Here is a 15,122-nt window from a genome sequence, read left to right as displayed (position 1 = left end):
AGCGCTTTGGTTGAAATCTTGGTCGGCTGATGCGTCTTCCAAGAACAAGCTACTAAACATTCCTTTCAAGGGGAAAACGCTGTTTGGTCCTGACTTGAAAGAGATTATCTCTGATATCACTGGGGGTAAGGGCCACGCCCTTCCTCAGGATCGGCCTTTCAAGGCAAAAAATAGACCTAATTTTCGTCCCTTTCGTAAAAACGGACCAGCCCAAAGTGCTACGTCCTCTAAGCAAGAGGGTAATACTTCTCAAGCCAAGCCAGCTTGGAGACCAATGCAAGGCTGGAACAAGGGAAAGCAGGCCAAGAAACCTGCCACTGCTACCAAGACAGCATGAAATATTGGCCCCCGATCCGGGACCGGATCTGGTGGGGGGCAGACTCTCTCTCTTCGCTCAGGCTTGGGCAAGAGATGTTCTGGATCCTTGGGCGCTAGAAATAGTCTCCCAGGGTTATCTTCTGGAATTCAAGGGACTTCCCCCAAGGGGGAGGTTCCACAGGTCTCAGTTGTCTTCAGACCACATAAAAAGACAGGCGTTCTTACATTGTGTAGAAGACCTGTTAAAAATGGGAGTGATTCATCCTGTTCCATTAAGAGAACAAGGGATGGGGTTCTACTCCAATCTGTTCATAGTTCCCAAAAAAGAGGGAACGTTCAGACCAATCTTAGATCTCAAGATCTTAAACAAATTTCTCAAGGTCCCATCGTTCAAGATGGAAACCATTCGAACTATTCTTCCTTCCATCCAGGAAGGTCAATTCATGACCACGGTGGATTTAAAGGATGCGTATCTACATATTCCTATCCACAAGGAACATCATCGGTTCCTAAGGTTTGCATTCCTGGACAAACATTACCAGTTTGTGGCGCTTCCTTTCGGATTAGCCACTGCTCCAAGGATTTTCACAAAGGTACTAGGGTCCCTTCTAGCGGTGCTAAGACCAAGGGGCATTGCAGTAGTACCCTACCTGGACGACATTCTGATTGGGAACAATTATAGACTCCTCAGAAATGAGGATTTTTCTAACAGAGGCCAGAAAAACAAAACTTCTGGACTCTTGTCGGATACTTCATTCCGTTCCTCTTCCTTCCGTAGCTCAGTGCATGGAAGTGATCGGGTTGATGGTAGCGGCAATGGACATAGTTCCTTTTGCGCGCATTCATCTAAGACCATTACAACTGTGCATGCTCAGTCAGTGGAATGGGGACTATACAGACTTGTCTCCAAAGATACAAGTAAATCAGAGGACCAGAGACTCACTCCGTTGGTGGCTGTCCCTGGACAACCTGTCACAAGGGATGACATTCCGCAGACCAGAGTGGGTCATTGTCACGACCGACGCCAGTCTGATGGGCTGGGGCGCGGTCTGGGGATCCCTGAAAGCTCAGGGTCTTTGGTCTCGGGAAGAATCTCTTCTACCGATAAATATTCTGGAACTGAGAGCGATATTCAATGCTCTCAAGGCTTGGCCTCAGCTAGCGAGGACCAAGTTCATACGGTTTCAATCAGACAACATGACGACTGTTGCGTACATCAACCATCAGGGGGGAACAAGGAGTTCCCTAGCGATGGAAGAAGTGACCAAGATTATTCTATGGGCGGAGTCTCACTCCTGCCACCTGTCTGCTATCCACATCCCGGGAGTGGAAAATTGGGAAGCGGATTTTCTGAGTCGTCAGACATTGCATCCGGGGGAGTGGGAACTCCATCCGGAAATCTTTGCCCAAGTCACTCAGCTGTGGGGCATTCCAGACATGGATCTAATGGCCTCTCGTCAGAACTTCAAAGTTCCCTGTTACGGGTCCAGATCCAGGGATCCCAAGGCGGCTCTAGTGGATGCACTAGTAGCACCTTGGACCTTCAAACTAGCTTATGTGTTCCCGCCGTTTCCTCTCATCCCCAGGCTGGTAGCCAGGATCAATCAGGAGAGGGCGTCGGTGATCTTGATAGCTCCTGCGTGGCCACGCAGGACTTGGTCTGCAGATCTGGTGAATATGTCATCGGCTCCACCTTGGAAGCTACCTTTGAGACGAGACCTTCTTGTTCAGGGTCCGTTCGAACATCCGAATCTGGTTTCACTCCAGCTGACTGCTTGGAGATTGAACGCTTGATTTTATCGAAGCGAGGTTTCTCAGATTCTGTTATCGATACTCTTGTTCAGGCCAGAAAGCCTGTAACTAGAAAGATTTACCACAAAATTTGGAAAAAATATATCTGTTGGTGTGAATCTAAAGGATTCCCTTGGGACAAGGTTAAGATTCCTAGGATTCTATCCTTCCTTCAAGAAGGATTGGAAAAAGGATTATCGGCAAGTTCCCTGAAGGGACAGATTTCTGCCTTGTCGGTGTTACTTCACAAAAAGCTGGCAGCTGTGCCAGATGTTCAAGCCTTTGTTCAGGCTCTGGTTAGAATCAAGCCTGTTTACAAACCTTTGACTCCTCCTTGGAGTCTCAATTTAGTTCTTTCAGTTCTTCAGGGGGTTCCGTTTGAACCCTTACATTCCGTTGATATTAAGTTATTATCTTGGAAAGTTTTGTTTTTAGTTGCAATTTCTTCTGCTAGAAGAGTTTCAGAATTATCTGCTCTGCAGTGTTCCCCTCCTTATCTGGTGTTCCATGCAGATAAGGTGGTTTTACGTACTAAACCTGGTTTTCTTCCAAAAGTTGTTTCTAACAAAAACATTAACCAGGAGATTATCGTACCTTCTCTGTGTCCGAAACCTGTTTCAAAGAAGGAACGTTTGTTGCACAATTTGGATGTTGTTCGCGCTCTAAAATTCTATTTAGATGCTACAAAGGATTTTAGACAAACATCTTCCTTGTTTGTTGTTTATTCAGGTAAAAGGAGAGGTCAAAAAGCAACTTCTACCTCTCTCTCTTTTTGGATTAAAAGCATCATCAGATTGGCTTACGAGACTGCCGGACGGCAGCCTCCCGAAAGAATCACAGCTCATTCCACTAGGGCTGTGGCTTCCACATGGGCCTTCAAGAACGAGGCTTCTGTTGATCAGATATGTAGGGCAGCGACTTGGTCTTCACTGCACACTTTTACCAAATTTTACAAGTTTGATACTTTTGCTTCTTCTGAGGCTATTTTTGGGAGAAAGGTTTTGCAAGCCGTGGTGCCTTCCATTTAGGTGACCTGATTTGCGCCCTCCCTTCATCCGTGTCCTAAAGCTTTGGTATTGGTTCCCACAAGTAAGGATGACGCCGTGGACCGGACACACCTATGTTGGAGAAAACAGAATTTATGTTTACCTGATAAATTTCTTTCTCCAACGGTGTGTCCGGTCCACGGCCCGCCCTGGTTTTTTTAATCAGGTCTGATAATTTATTTTCTTTAACTACAGTCACCACGGTACCATATGGTTTCTCCTATGCAAATATTCCTCCTTAACGTCGGTCGAATGACTGGGGTAGGCGGAGCCTAGGAGGGATCATGTGACCAGCTTTGCTGGGCTCTTTGCCATTTCCTGTTGGGGAAGAGAATATCCCACAAGTAAGGATGACGCCGTGGACCGGACACACCGTTGGAGAAAGAAATTTATCAGGTAAACATAAATTCTGTTTTTTATTCCTTCTTCAAGGTTTAACAAATTGTATCCTTTACCAGCAAATTCTATAGAGTTTTGGGAAAAAATCCCCAAAGTTGATGGGGCTATTTCTACTCTTGCTAAACGTACCACTATTCCTATGGAAGATACTACTTCCTTTAAGGATCCTTAGATAGGAAGCTTGAATCTTATCTATATTCAGGTCAGCTTCTCAGACCTGCAATTTCTTTGGCTTATGTTGCGGCTGCATCAACTTTCTGGTTGGAGAAATGAGCGCAACAAGAATTGGATTCTGATGTATCTAGCATTATTCGCTTACTGCAATATGCTAATCATTTTATTTGTGATGCCATTTTTGATATTATCAAAATTGATGTTAGATCCATGTCTTTAGCTATTTTAGCTAGAAGAGCTTTGTGGCTTAAATCTTGGAATGCTGATATAACATCTAAGTCTACATTACTATCTCTTTCTTTCCAAGGAAATAATTTATTTGGTTCTCAGCTGGATTCTATTATTTCAACTATTACTGGGGGAAAGGGAGTTTTTATGCCTCAGGATAAAAAACCTAAGGGTAAATCTAAGGCTTCTAACCGTTTTTGTTCCTTTAGTCAGAATAAGGAGCAAAAATCTAATCCTTCCCGCAAGGAATCTGTTTCCAATTGGAAGCCTTCCTCAAATTGGAATAAATCCAAGCCATTTAAGAAACCAAAGTCAGCCCCTAAATCCGCATGAAGGTGCGGCCCTCATTCCAGCTCAGCTGGTGGGGGGCAGATTAAGGTTTTTCAAGGATTTTTGGGTAAATTTTGTCCAAAATCAATTGATTCAGAGCATTGTCTCTCAAGGGTATCGAATAGGATTCAGAGTAAGACCTCCAGTGAGAAGATTTTTTCTCTCATGTATCCAAGCAAATCCAGTAAAAGCTCAGGCTTTCCTGAAGTGTGTTTCAGATCTGGAGTCTTCAGGGGTAATCATGCCAGTTCCTTTTCAGGAACAAGGTCTGGGGTTTTTTATTCAAATCTATTCATTGTCCCAAAGAAGGAAAATTCATTCAGGCCAGTTCTGGATCTGAAAATTTTGAATAGTTATGTAAGAGTACCAACTTTCAAGATGGTGACTATAAGGACTATTCTACCTTTTGTTCAGCAAGGACATTATATGTCTACAATAGACTTGCAGGATGCATACCTTCATATTCCGATTCATCCAGAACATTATCAGTTCCTGAGATTCTCTTTTCTAGACAAGCATTACCAATTTGTTGCTCTTCCATTGGGCCTAGCAACAGCTCCAAGAATCTTTTCAAAAGTTCTAGGTGCCCTACTCTCTGTAATCAGAGAACAGGGTATTGCGGTGTTTCCTTATTTGGACGATATCTTGGTACTAGCTCAGTCTTTACGTTCTGCAGAATCTCACACGAATCAACTAGTGTTGTTTCTTCGGAAACATGGTTGGAGGAGCAATTTACCAAAAAGTTCTTTGATTCCTCAGACAAGGGTCACCTTTTTAGGTTTCCAGATAGATTCAGTGTCCATGACTCTGTCTCCAACAGAGAAGAGACGCTTGAAATTGGTTGCAGCTTGTCGGCACCTTCAGTCTCAGTCATTCCCTTCAGTGGCTATATGCATGGAAGTTTTAGGCCTCATGACTGCAGCATCGGACACGATTCCTTTTGCTTGTTTTCTCATGAGACCTCTCCAGCTTTGTGTGCTAAATCAATGGTGCAGGGATTATACAAAGATATCACAATTAATATCCTTAAATCCCAATGTATGATGCTCTCTGACGTGGTGGTTAAATCACCAACGTTTAGTTCAAGGGGCTTCTTTTGTTCGACCAACCTGGACTGTGATAACTACAGATGCAAGTCTTTCGGGTTGGGGAGCTGTTTGGGGATCTCTGACTGCTCAAGGGGTTTGGAAATCTCAAGAGGCGAGATTACCAATCAATATTTTAGAACTCTGTGCAATTTTCAGAGCTCTTCAGTTTTGGCCTCTGTTGAAGAGAGAACCGTTCATTTGCTTCCAGACAGACAATATCACAACTGTGGCATATGTCAATCATCAGGGTGGGACTCACAGTCCTCAAGCCATGAAAGAAGTATCTTGGATACTTGCTTGGGCGGAATCCAGCTCCTGTCTAATCTCTGCGGTGCATATCCCAGGTGTAGACAATTGGGAAGCGGATTATCTCAGTCGTCAGACTTTACATCCAGGAGAGTGGTCTCTCCATTCAGATGTGTTTTCTCAGATTGTTCAGATGTGGGGTCGTCCAGAGATAGATCTGATGGCCTCTCAACTAAACAAGAAACTTCCCAGAAACCTGTCCAGGTCCAGGGATGTTCAGACGGAAGCAGTGGATGCGCTAACCATTCCATGGAATTATCATCCTGCATACATCTTCCCGCCTCTTGTTCTTCTTTTAAGAGTGATTTCCAAAATCATCATGGAACAATTGTTTGTGTTGCTTGTGGCTCCAGCATGGCTACACAGGTTTTGGTATGCGGATCTTGTTCGGATGTCCAGTTGCCAACCTTGGCCACTTCCGTTAAGGCCAGACCTACTGTCTCAAGGTCCATTTTTCCATCAGGATCTCAAATCATTAAATTTGAAGGTATGGAAATTGAACGCTTAGTACTAAGTCATAGAGCTCGTAAATTTGTTTCCAGGAAGATTTACTATTGAGTTTGGAAGACTTACATTTTATGGTGTTCTTCTCATTAATTTTCTTGGCATTCTTTTAGAATTCGTAGAATTTTACAGTTTCTTCAGGATGGTTTGGATAAAGGTTTGTCTGCAAGTTCCTTGAAGGGACACATCTCTGCTCTTTCAGTTTTTTTCACAGAAAGATTGCTAAACTTCCTGATATTCACTGTTTTGTACAGGCTTTAGTTCGAATTAAGCCTGTCATTAAATCAATTTCTCCTCCTTGGAGTCTCAATTTTGTTTTGAAGGCGTTACAGGCTCCTCCATTTGAGCCTATGCATTCTTTGGACATTAAACTACTTTCTTGGAAAGTGTTGTTCCTTTTGGCTATCTCTTCTGCTAGAAGAGTTTCTGAGCTATCTGCTCTTTCTTCTGAATCTCCTTTTCTGATTTTTCATCAGGATAAGGCGGTTTTGCGGACTAAAGATTTCAGAATGACTTCTAGTCTATTTGGTTTACTTTCTGGTCCTAGGAAAGGTCAGAAAGCATCTGCTATTTTCTTGGCTTCTTGGTTAAAGGTTTTGATTCGTCAAGCTTATTTGGAGTCGGGTAAGATCCCGCCTCAGAGAATTACAGCTCATTCTACTAGGTCAGTCTCCACTTTGTGGGCTTTTAAGAATGAGGCTTCTGTTGATCAGATTTGCAAAGCAGCAACTTGGTCTTCTTTGCATACATTTACTAAATTCTACCGTTTTGATGTATTTGCTTCTTCAGAAGCATATTTTGGTAGAAAAGTTCTTCAGGCAGCTGTTTCAGTTTGATTCTTCTGCTGATGTTTTAAGTTTTTCTTATCTCTAAAGAATAAACTTATACTTTGGGTTGTGGATTATTTTTTCAGCAGTAAATGGCTGCATTTTATTTTTTATCCCTCCCTCTCTAGTGACTCTTGCGTGGAGTTCCACATCTTGGGTATTTGATATCCCATACGTCACTAGCTCATGGACTCTTGCCAATTACATGAAAGACAACATAATTTATGTAAGAACTTACCTGATAAATTAATTTCTTTCATATTGGCAAGAGTCCATGAGGCCCACCCTTTTTTTGGTGGTTATGATTTTTTTTTTATAAAGCACAATTATTTGCAAATTCCTTTGTTGATGCTTTTTACTCCTTTCTTTATCACCCCACTACTTGGCTATTCGTTAAACTGAATTGTGGGTGTGGTGAGGGGTGTATTTATAGGCATTTTGAGGTTTGGGAAACTTTGCCCCTCCTGGTAGGATTTTATATCCCATACGTCACTAGCTCATGGACTCTTGCCAATATGAAAGAAATTAATTTATCACGTAAGTTCTTACATAAATTATGTTTTTGTCTTCTAGGGTTGAGACTTGCACTAAGAAGTGTTTAAAAAGCCTGCAGCATTATTGGGACATTTTTAATCCTTTTGGGAAAGGATTTTTTTAGGCAGTGGCAGGCACTTTTATATATGTGTGAGATGTGTAGGGTTTATTTCCTTTATTGTGGGAAGGCTGTGTTTAACATAAATATGTTTGCTAGCGCTTTTATTTTTCCCCTTTATTGTACTGTATCGACTGTAGTCAGTGGTAATCTAACAGTTTGGGGAATGGGAGACCCGGAATTGACTGGGTGAGTTGTTTTCCTGGTATGTGTAGGGCAAGATCGTTGAGGGCTATATATATATATATATATATATATATATATATATATATATATATATATATATATATATATATATATATATATATATATATTGGTGGTTGTGAGAATGAAGTGCACCGTTAGTTCTAAGCTGCGCACCTAATTTCTTTGCAGTTCTTGTGACTCCGCCTCCTTCTTCGGTAACGGCGCCATTTTAAGTTATCTATGAGTCTGATCCTTGACCCCCGCCTCCTACGACACTCTTGGCAGTGTTTAACTCCAAGGTACTGCTACAATTCAAACGAAGCATGGAAATTCTTTTATGCATGATAGGTAACACGGATGTAAAAGTGATCAGCTCAAGATCAGCCATGCCATGGATATAAGTAGGTATCGTGTCTGGGCGCTTCCCTGATAGCCACATAGTGGTGATGTTGCTGCACAGGTACTTTGTTTTTATGCTTTAATGGCTACACATATAGTGCCCTGTATTTCCTCTCAGTCTCCTGTAGGAGTTTATTTGCCTGCAGAAATTGCTGCACAGGTATCTTCTGCGGTATCTGCGGCTTTATCTGCTTTTCCTTGTTGAAGGGAAATCGCAAGAGGAAAATTAGAGATTCAGATAGTAAGGTTTTTGTTCCATCTCCTGCTACACAGGTTGCCATTCCTCATAAGTCGGATGAGGAGGATATGTTGGTAGCCTCTGAGGGGTAAATCTCAAATTCGGACAGTATAATTCCTTTATCTGATAGTGAAGAAGTAAACTTCAAATTTAAGATTGAACACCTTTGTGTACTGTTAAAGAAGGTATTGGCTACTTTAGACGACTCTGATACGCCTGTCATTGTCAACCCTAGAAATCTAGTAAACTTAATTACTGCTATGATGTTCCTTTCTCTGTGGAGGTGTTTCCTGTTCCAGACCGTGCAATGGAGTTTTTTCACAGGAATGGGAGAAGTAGGGGTACCTTTCTTCCCGTCTTTAAAAATGTTTTCTGTCGCTATCTCCAAGTTTCATGGCGCACTTAAGTAGAAGGGGCCTTTTCTATTCTGGCTAAGAGGACTATGATCCATATTTAGAAGAGTACTGCTCTTTTAAGGGTCCCATGGACAAATAGCTGATGGTTTATTTGTACTAGATGTAGGTTCATCTAGGTTTTCAGACGCCTTGTCTGATTCAATTTGGTAGTCTCCTTTTGGAGGACATTCAAGACAGGATTGAGGCTCTCAACTTAGCCAATTCCTTTTTTATTTATTTTTTGCTGATGCTAACATGCTTTTTTTTTTTTTTGTCTGGGAATCAAGTTATCTGACTTCTCTGTCTTACCGCACAGGGTGTTGTGGCTAAAATCTTGGTCAGCTGATGTTACCTCTAATTCCAAGCCTTTAATGTTTCCTTACAAGGGTAAGACCTTGTTCGGCCCTGGTCTGGCAGAAATAATTTCTGATTTTTAGATTGTACAAGGGTTTTTTCTACCACTAGACAAGGATGTCTGAGTATTTTTAGTTCCTTTCATATCTTCAAAGGAAAGTCTTCTTGGAACATTATTCAGTTTTGGATAAGAGATGTCCCAGGCGGGCTGTGGACATTGTTTCTTAGGGTTACAGAATTTAATTTTCAATTTTCCCTCCCAGGGGCAGATTCCACTTCTCATGTTTATCTGCAGTCAAGATAAAAAAGAGAGGCATTCTTGAACTTTGTTCAGAACTTTTCCTTCCTGAGAGTGATAGTTACAGTTACAGTAAGGGCACAGGACACATTCTAGATTAAGTGTCTCACTAGTTTCTCTGGGTACCATCCTTCAAAATGGAAATTTGTTATTCCATTCTTCCTTGGTCCAAGAGAGTCATTTTATGATGACCATGGACTTGAGGGATACATATCTTCTTGTTCCCAGCCACATAAATCATTTTAAGTTCCTGTGTTTTGCCCTTATGGACAATCATTTTCAGTTTTGTGGTTCTTGGGCCTCTCTTGGCAGTGCTTCTGGAAGAGTTCCCTTGTTCTATCTACAAGGGTAGTTTTCTTAGGGACCATAATAGATTCCCTATCTATGAAAAAAATTTCTGACAGAGTCCAGAAAAATCAAAATTATTTCCTCTTGTCTTTCCCTGCAATCTTCTATCAGCTATCAGTGGCCTAATGTATGGATATTTGGTCTGATGGTCACTTTCATGGACATCACTCCCTTTGCTCGATTCCATTTGAGCGCTCTGCAGTTATACATGCTCAGACAATGGAACGGAGTCCATTTGGATCTGTTTCAGAGAATAGATTTATAAAGTCGACAAGAGACTCTCTCCTGTGGTGGCCTTCTCAGAAGCATCTGATTAAGGGCACATATTTCCAGGGACCATCCTGGGTGATTGGGCAGAGGAAGTCAGCCTGCTTGGCTGGGGGGCAGTCTGGGACTCGTTAAGGTGCAGGGACTAGGGACTCAAGAGGAGTCGCTCTCTCTCCATAAACATGTAGTTGAGAGCGATTTTCAATGCTCTGAAAGCCTTAGTTGTCCTTTGCCTGGTTTTTCAGGTCCAGTTGGACAACATCACCTCGGCAGTTTTCATCAACTACCAGGGAGGAACTCAGAGTTCCTTAGCCATGAAAGAGGCGGTTTGGGCTCTCCATCCAGAGGGGTTCTCTAGGTTAACCCTCGAATGATGGATGCCTGAGTTGAATATGATGACGTCTCGGCAGGTCGCTAACCTTTTAAGGTACGGTTCAAGGTCGAGAGATCTGCAAGTCGTCCTGATAGATGATCTGGGGTTCCTTGGGATTTGGTCTGGCATTCCAGTTTTCCCTGTTTGCGCTCTTTCCACGAGTCATTGCTTGTATCAAATGGGAGAGAGCATCAGTATTTCTAATAGCTCCTGCATGGCCTTGCACGATCTGTTATGCAGGCCTTGTGAAGGTGTCAACTTTGCCACCTTGGAGGTTTCCTCTGAGGAAGGACCTTCTATCTTAGGGTCCATTCCTCCATCCAAATCTCTGCTTGGAGATTGAACGCTTAGTTCTGTCTAAGCATGGTTTTTGTGTCGTTCATTGTGTCCATGATGCAGGCTTGCAAGCCTGTTACTAGGAACATTTTAGCATAAGATATGGCGTAAATACCTTTATTGGTGTGAATCCAAAGGCTACTCTTGGAGTAGGGTCAGGATCCCTAGGATTTTGTCCGTTCTCCAGGAAGGGATTGTCAGTCAGTTCTCTCAACTAACTATGTTGTTGCACAAGCGTCTGGCAGATGTGCCAGGTGTTCAATTTTTTGTCAGGCCCTGGTCAGAAACAGGCCTGTGTTTAAGTTGATTGCTCCACCTTGGAGCCTTAACCTTTTTCTTAAAGTTTTGCAGCAGTCTCCATTGAAGCCATTGCATTCCATAGATATTAAATTGTTATCTTGGAAGGTTTGTTCTTTATTGCTATTTCTGTTGCTCGGAGAGATTCGGAACTCTCGGTTTTGCAGTGTAATTTGCCTTGCCTTATCTTTCATGTGGATAAGGTGGTTCTTCATACTAAGTTGGGTTTTCTTCCTAAAGTGGTTTTGGATAGAAATATTTATCAGGAATTTGTTTCCTTCTCTATGTCCTAATCCTCCTCATTAGGACATAGAGAAGGTCTGTTGCATGACTTGGATGTTGTGCGTGATCTGGAATTCTATCTACAGGCGACTACAATTTTCGCCAGTCTTCTGATCTGTTTCTTTGTTTCTCTAGAAACGTGAGGGTCAGCAAGCGACTGCTACTTATCTTTCTATCTGGTTGAGAATTATTATTTGTTTAGTTTATGAGACTGCTGGTCAGCAGCCTTCTGAGAGAATTACAACTCTTTTCGAGGGCTGTCTCTTCTTCTTGGGCTTCAAAATGAAGCTTCTGTGGAAAAGATTTGCAAGGCTGCATTTAGTCCTCTCTGCATACTTTTTCAGAATTTTAGAAATTTGAATATTTTTGCCTCGGCTGAGGTTTTTTTTGGGAGAAAGGTTCTTCAAGCAGTGGTGCCTTCTGTTTAGGTCTGCCTGTCTTGTTTTCCCTCCCTAGTAATCTGTGTCCTCTAGCTTGGATATTGGGTCCCACTAGTAATTGATGATGTTGTGGACTCTCCATATCTTAGAAAAGAAAACAAAATGTATGCTAACCTGATAAATTTCTTTATTTCCAGATATGGAGAGTCTACGATCCCACCCTTACATTTAAGACAGTACATTTTTTACTAAACCTCGGGCATATCTTCACCTTTGTGTTATTCCTTTTTCCATTTCCTTTCGATCGAATGACTGGGGATTGTGGGAAGGGAAGTGACGCTTAACAACTTTGCTGTGTTGCTCTTTGCCTCCTCCTGCTGGCCAGGAGGGATATTCCCACTAGTAATGGCACAAATAGTTGTAAATGCTTCTCTGGGATCCCCTTTGTTCAGAAATAGCAGACATATATGGCTTTAGCATTGCTTTTTGGTAATTAGAAGGCCGCTAAATGCTGCTCAGCACCACGCGTGTATTATGCCCAGCAGTGAAGGGGTTAATTAGGCAGCTTGTAGGGTTAATTTTAGCTTTAGTGTAGTAGATAACCCAACGTATTGATCTAGGCCCATTTTGGTATATTTCATGCCACCATTTCACCGCCACATGCAATCAAATAAATAAAAAAGATTGTTTACTTTTTCACAAACTTTGTTTCTCACTGGAATTATTTACAAACAGCTTGTGCAATTATGGCACAAATGGTTGTAAATGCTTCTCTGGGATCCCCTTTGTTCAGAAATAGCAGACATATACGACTTTGGCGTTGCTTTTTGGTAATTAGAATGCCGCTAAATACCGCTGCCCACCACACTTGCATTATGTCCAGCAGTGAAGGAATTATTAATTAGGTAGCTTGTAGGCTTAATTTTAGCTTCAGGGTAGAGAGCAGCCTCCCACCTGACACATCCCACTCCCTGATCCCTCCCTGACCCCTCTAAAACAGCTCTCTTCCCTCCCCCACCTCAAAATTGTCACCACCATCTTAAGTACTGGTAGAAAGTCAGCCAGTATTAAAATGAAAGGCTTTTATTTTTTTAGTTATTCTGCAGAGTTGGACCCCCCCCCCCAATAGCTCTCTAACCCTCCCCCCTCTACCTAGTTTCCGCCATCTTGGGTACCCAGTTTGTTAAAAAAAAATATGCCTTTAGGGTTAATAAATAAATAAAACCCCAATTTTCTGTAGTGTAGCTGCTCAACCTCAATACCCTACCCCCCTCCCCCTCCCAGATTCCTTGCCCAACTTTGATTCCCCCCTCCCACTCCCTCCTCATACAATTTGATGGAAATGTGGCGCGCATGCATCTCCCTGACACCCATGGCTTTTTTTTTATTTTTTTATTATTATGTTAATACCTTTTCTAACCTTAAACAAAGTCAGAACCTGATATGAAAAGATTTTTGTATCCCACCGTTTTCTTCAAATAGGCTGGGAAAGTTAGAGCCTACCTAGGTTTAGTTTAAAGGGACAGTCAAGTTGAAAAGCTAAACCTAGGCAGGCTCATATGCAAATTTCTAAGCCCTTGAAGGCTGCCTCTTATCTCAGTTCATTTTGACAGTTTTTCACAGTTAGACACTGCTAGTTCATGTGTGTCAAATAGGTTACATTGTGCTCACTCCGGTGGTGTTATTTGAGTCAGCACTGATTGGCTAAAAGTGTGTTAAAAGTCTGTTAATAAGACTGAGATTAGGGGGCAGTCTGCAGAGGCTTAGATACAAGGTAATCACAGAGGTTTAAACTATATTAATATAACAGTGTTGGTTATGCAAAACTAGGGAATGGCTAATAAAGGGATTATATATATTTTTAAACAAAAAAAATGTTGGTGTAGACTAGCCTTTAAACTTAAAGGGACAGCCTAGTCAAAATTAAAGGGACAGACTACTAAATTGGCATATATGGAATATAAACTGAATGTGAATCTTGGCATCTTTATATAATCAGTATGTTTGTTTCTATTTCAGCTCCTATTTTTTGGTTTGTGATAAAATCACCCAAGCAAGCAGCCCAGCCTAATGTGTATCTAGCAGTGGCCGAGGAACTCAAAGGAGTGTCTGGAAAATATTTTAATGGCCTAAAAGAAAAGGAACCAGCTCCACAGGCTGTAGATGAGGAAACTGCAAAGAAACTCTGGGAAGAAAGTGCTAAGCTAGTTCATCTTGAAGATGCATTAAGAGAATGCAAAGCACAATAGGACTTAAACATTGCATAAAGCACCTTCAGTGAAGGCTCTAAAATAGGTCTTTTATTATTTTTTTATTTTAATATTTAAAATAAACCTTTGTCATGGATATCTGTGCCTCTTATTTCTATTTGTCTTCAATTGCATATGGGCAATAATTATGGAAATAAAATAAAAGGAGTTTGAGACTCATGAAAGTCACCACAATTTATTTGCATTTGATTGATACTTAAAGATCCTGCTTCTCCAATATATGATTTATTGGGGCCCATTTATCAAGATCCATATGGAGCTTGTAGGCCTGTGTTTCTGGCGAGTCTTCAGACTCGCCAGAAACGCTAGTTATGAAGCAGCGGTCTAAAGACCGCTGCTCCATAACCCTGTCCGCCTGCTCTGAGCAGGCGGACAGGAATCGCCGGAAGTCAACCCGATCGAGCACGATCGGGTTGATTGACACCCCCTCTCCTGGCAGACGATTGGCCGCAAGTCAGCAGGGGGCGGCGTTGAACCAGCAGCTCTTGTGAGCTGCTGGTGCAATGTTAAATGCGGAGAGCGTATTGCTCTCCGCATTTAGCGAGGTGTTGCAGACCTGATCTGCACTGTCGGATCAGGTCCGCAACACCTTTGATAAATAGGGGCCATGGAGTACTGTAGAGTGTTAAAAAAGAATAATCCGGTATGTTTATCAATATATCAAAATGCTTAATATGTTTTTAGTCTTTGTGCGGCACCACAGGCATTCTCCGAATATTTATCTCCAGGGATGCAACTGTAGGGGCCTTATAGGTCTCATACACTAATATTAGAAAGAGAGAAAGAATTGCACCAAAATAAGATGCAATTCAAAGACCAGGATATCAAGCAAAACACTAGATTATTAATGAGATGCCATAATTAGTCAAAAATATGTGCAATTTATTAGAACATACTTCTATATGATACAAAAACCATAAAATAGTAAATGTTTCTGTAAAACATGAAAAAAGAAATGCAAAAGCAAAATACAGGAAACAAACTAACACACACACACACACACAAGGGACAGACAAACAATTCACATGGGGCCCCA

The 15,122-nt window shown here is 41.8% G+C and overlaps 1 protein-coding gene across 1 annotated transcript in view; it reads left to right on the top strand.

Annotated features, from left to right (window-relative positions):
- The window catches only part of RDH13 (retinol dehydrogenase 13), a 115,945-nt gene extending 101,783 nt beyond the window's left edge, over positions 1-14,162 (top strand). The window contains exon 7 of the mRNA XM_053711922.1: positions 13,836-14,162. Coding sequence (XP_053567897.1) covers positions 13,836-14,065 — 230 coding nt within the window. The 3' untranslated portion in view covers positions 14,066-14,162. The remainder of the gene's footprint in view (positions 1-13,835) is intronic.
- Positions 14,163-15,122: the final 960 nt, after the last annotated feature.

Source organism: Bombina bombina, chromosome 4, assembly GCF_027579735.1.
Source record: "Bombina bombina isolate aBomBom1 chromosome 4, aBomBom1.pri, whole genome shotgun sequence".
Taxonomy (NCBI): Eukaryota; Metazoa; Chordata; class Amphibia; order Anura; family Bombinatoridae; genus Bombina; species Bombina bombina.
The sequence above is the reverse complement of the archived record's forward strand: the minus strand, read 5'-3'. Positions and strand labels throughout refer to the sequence as shown.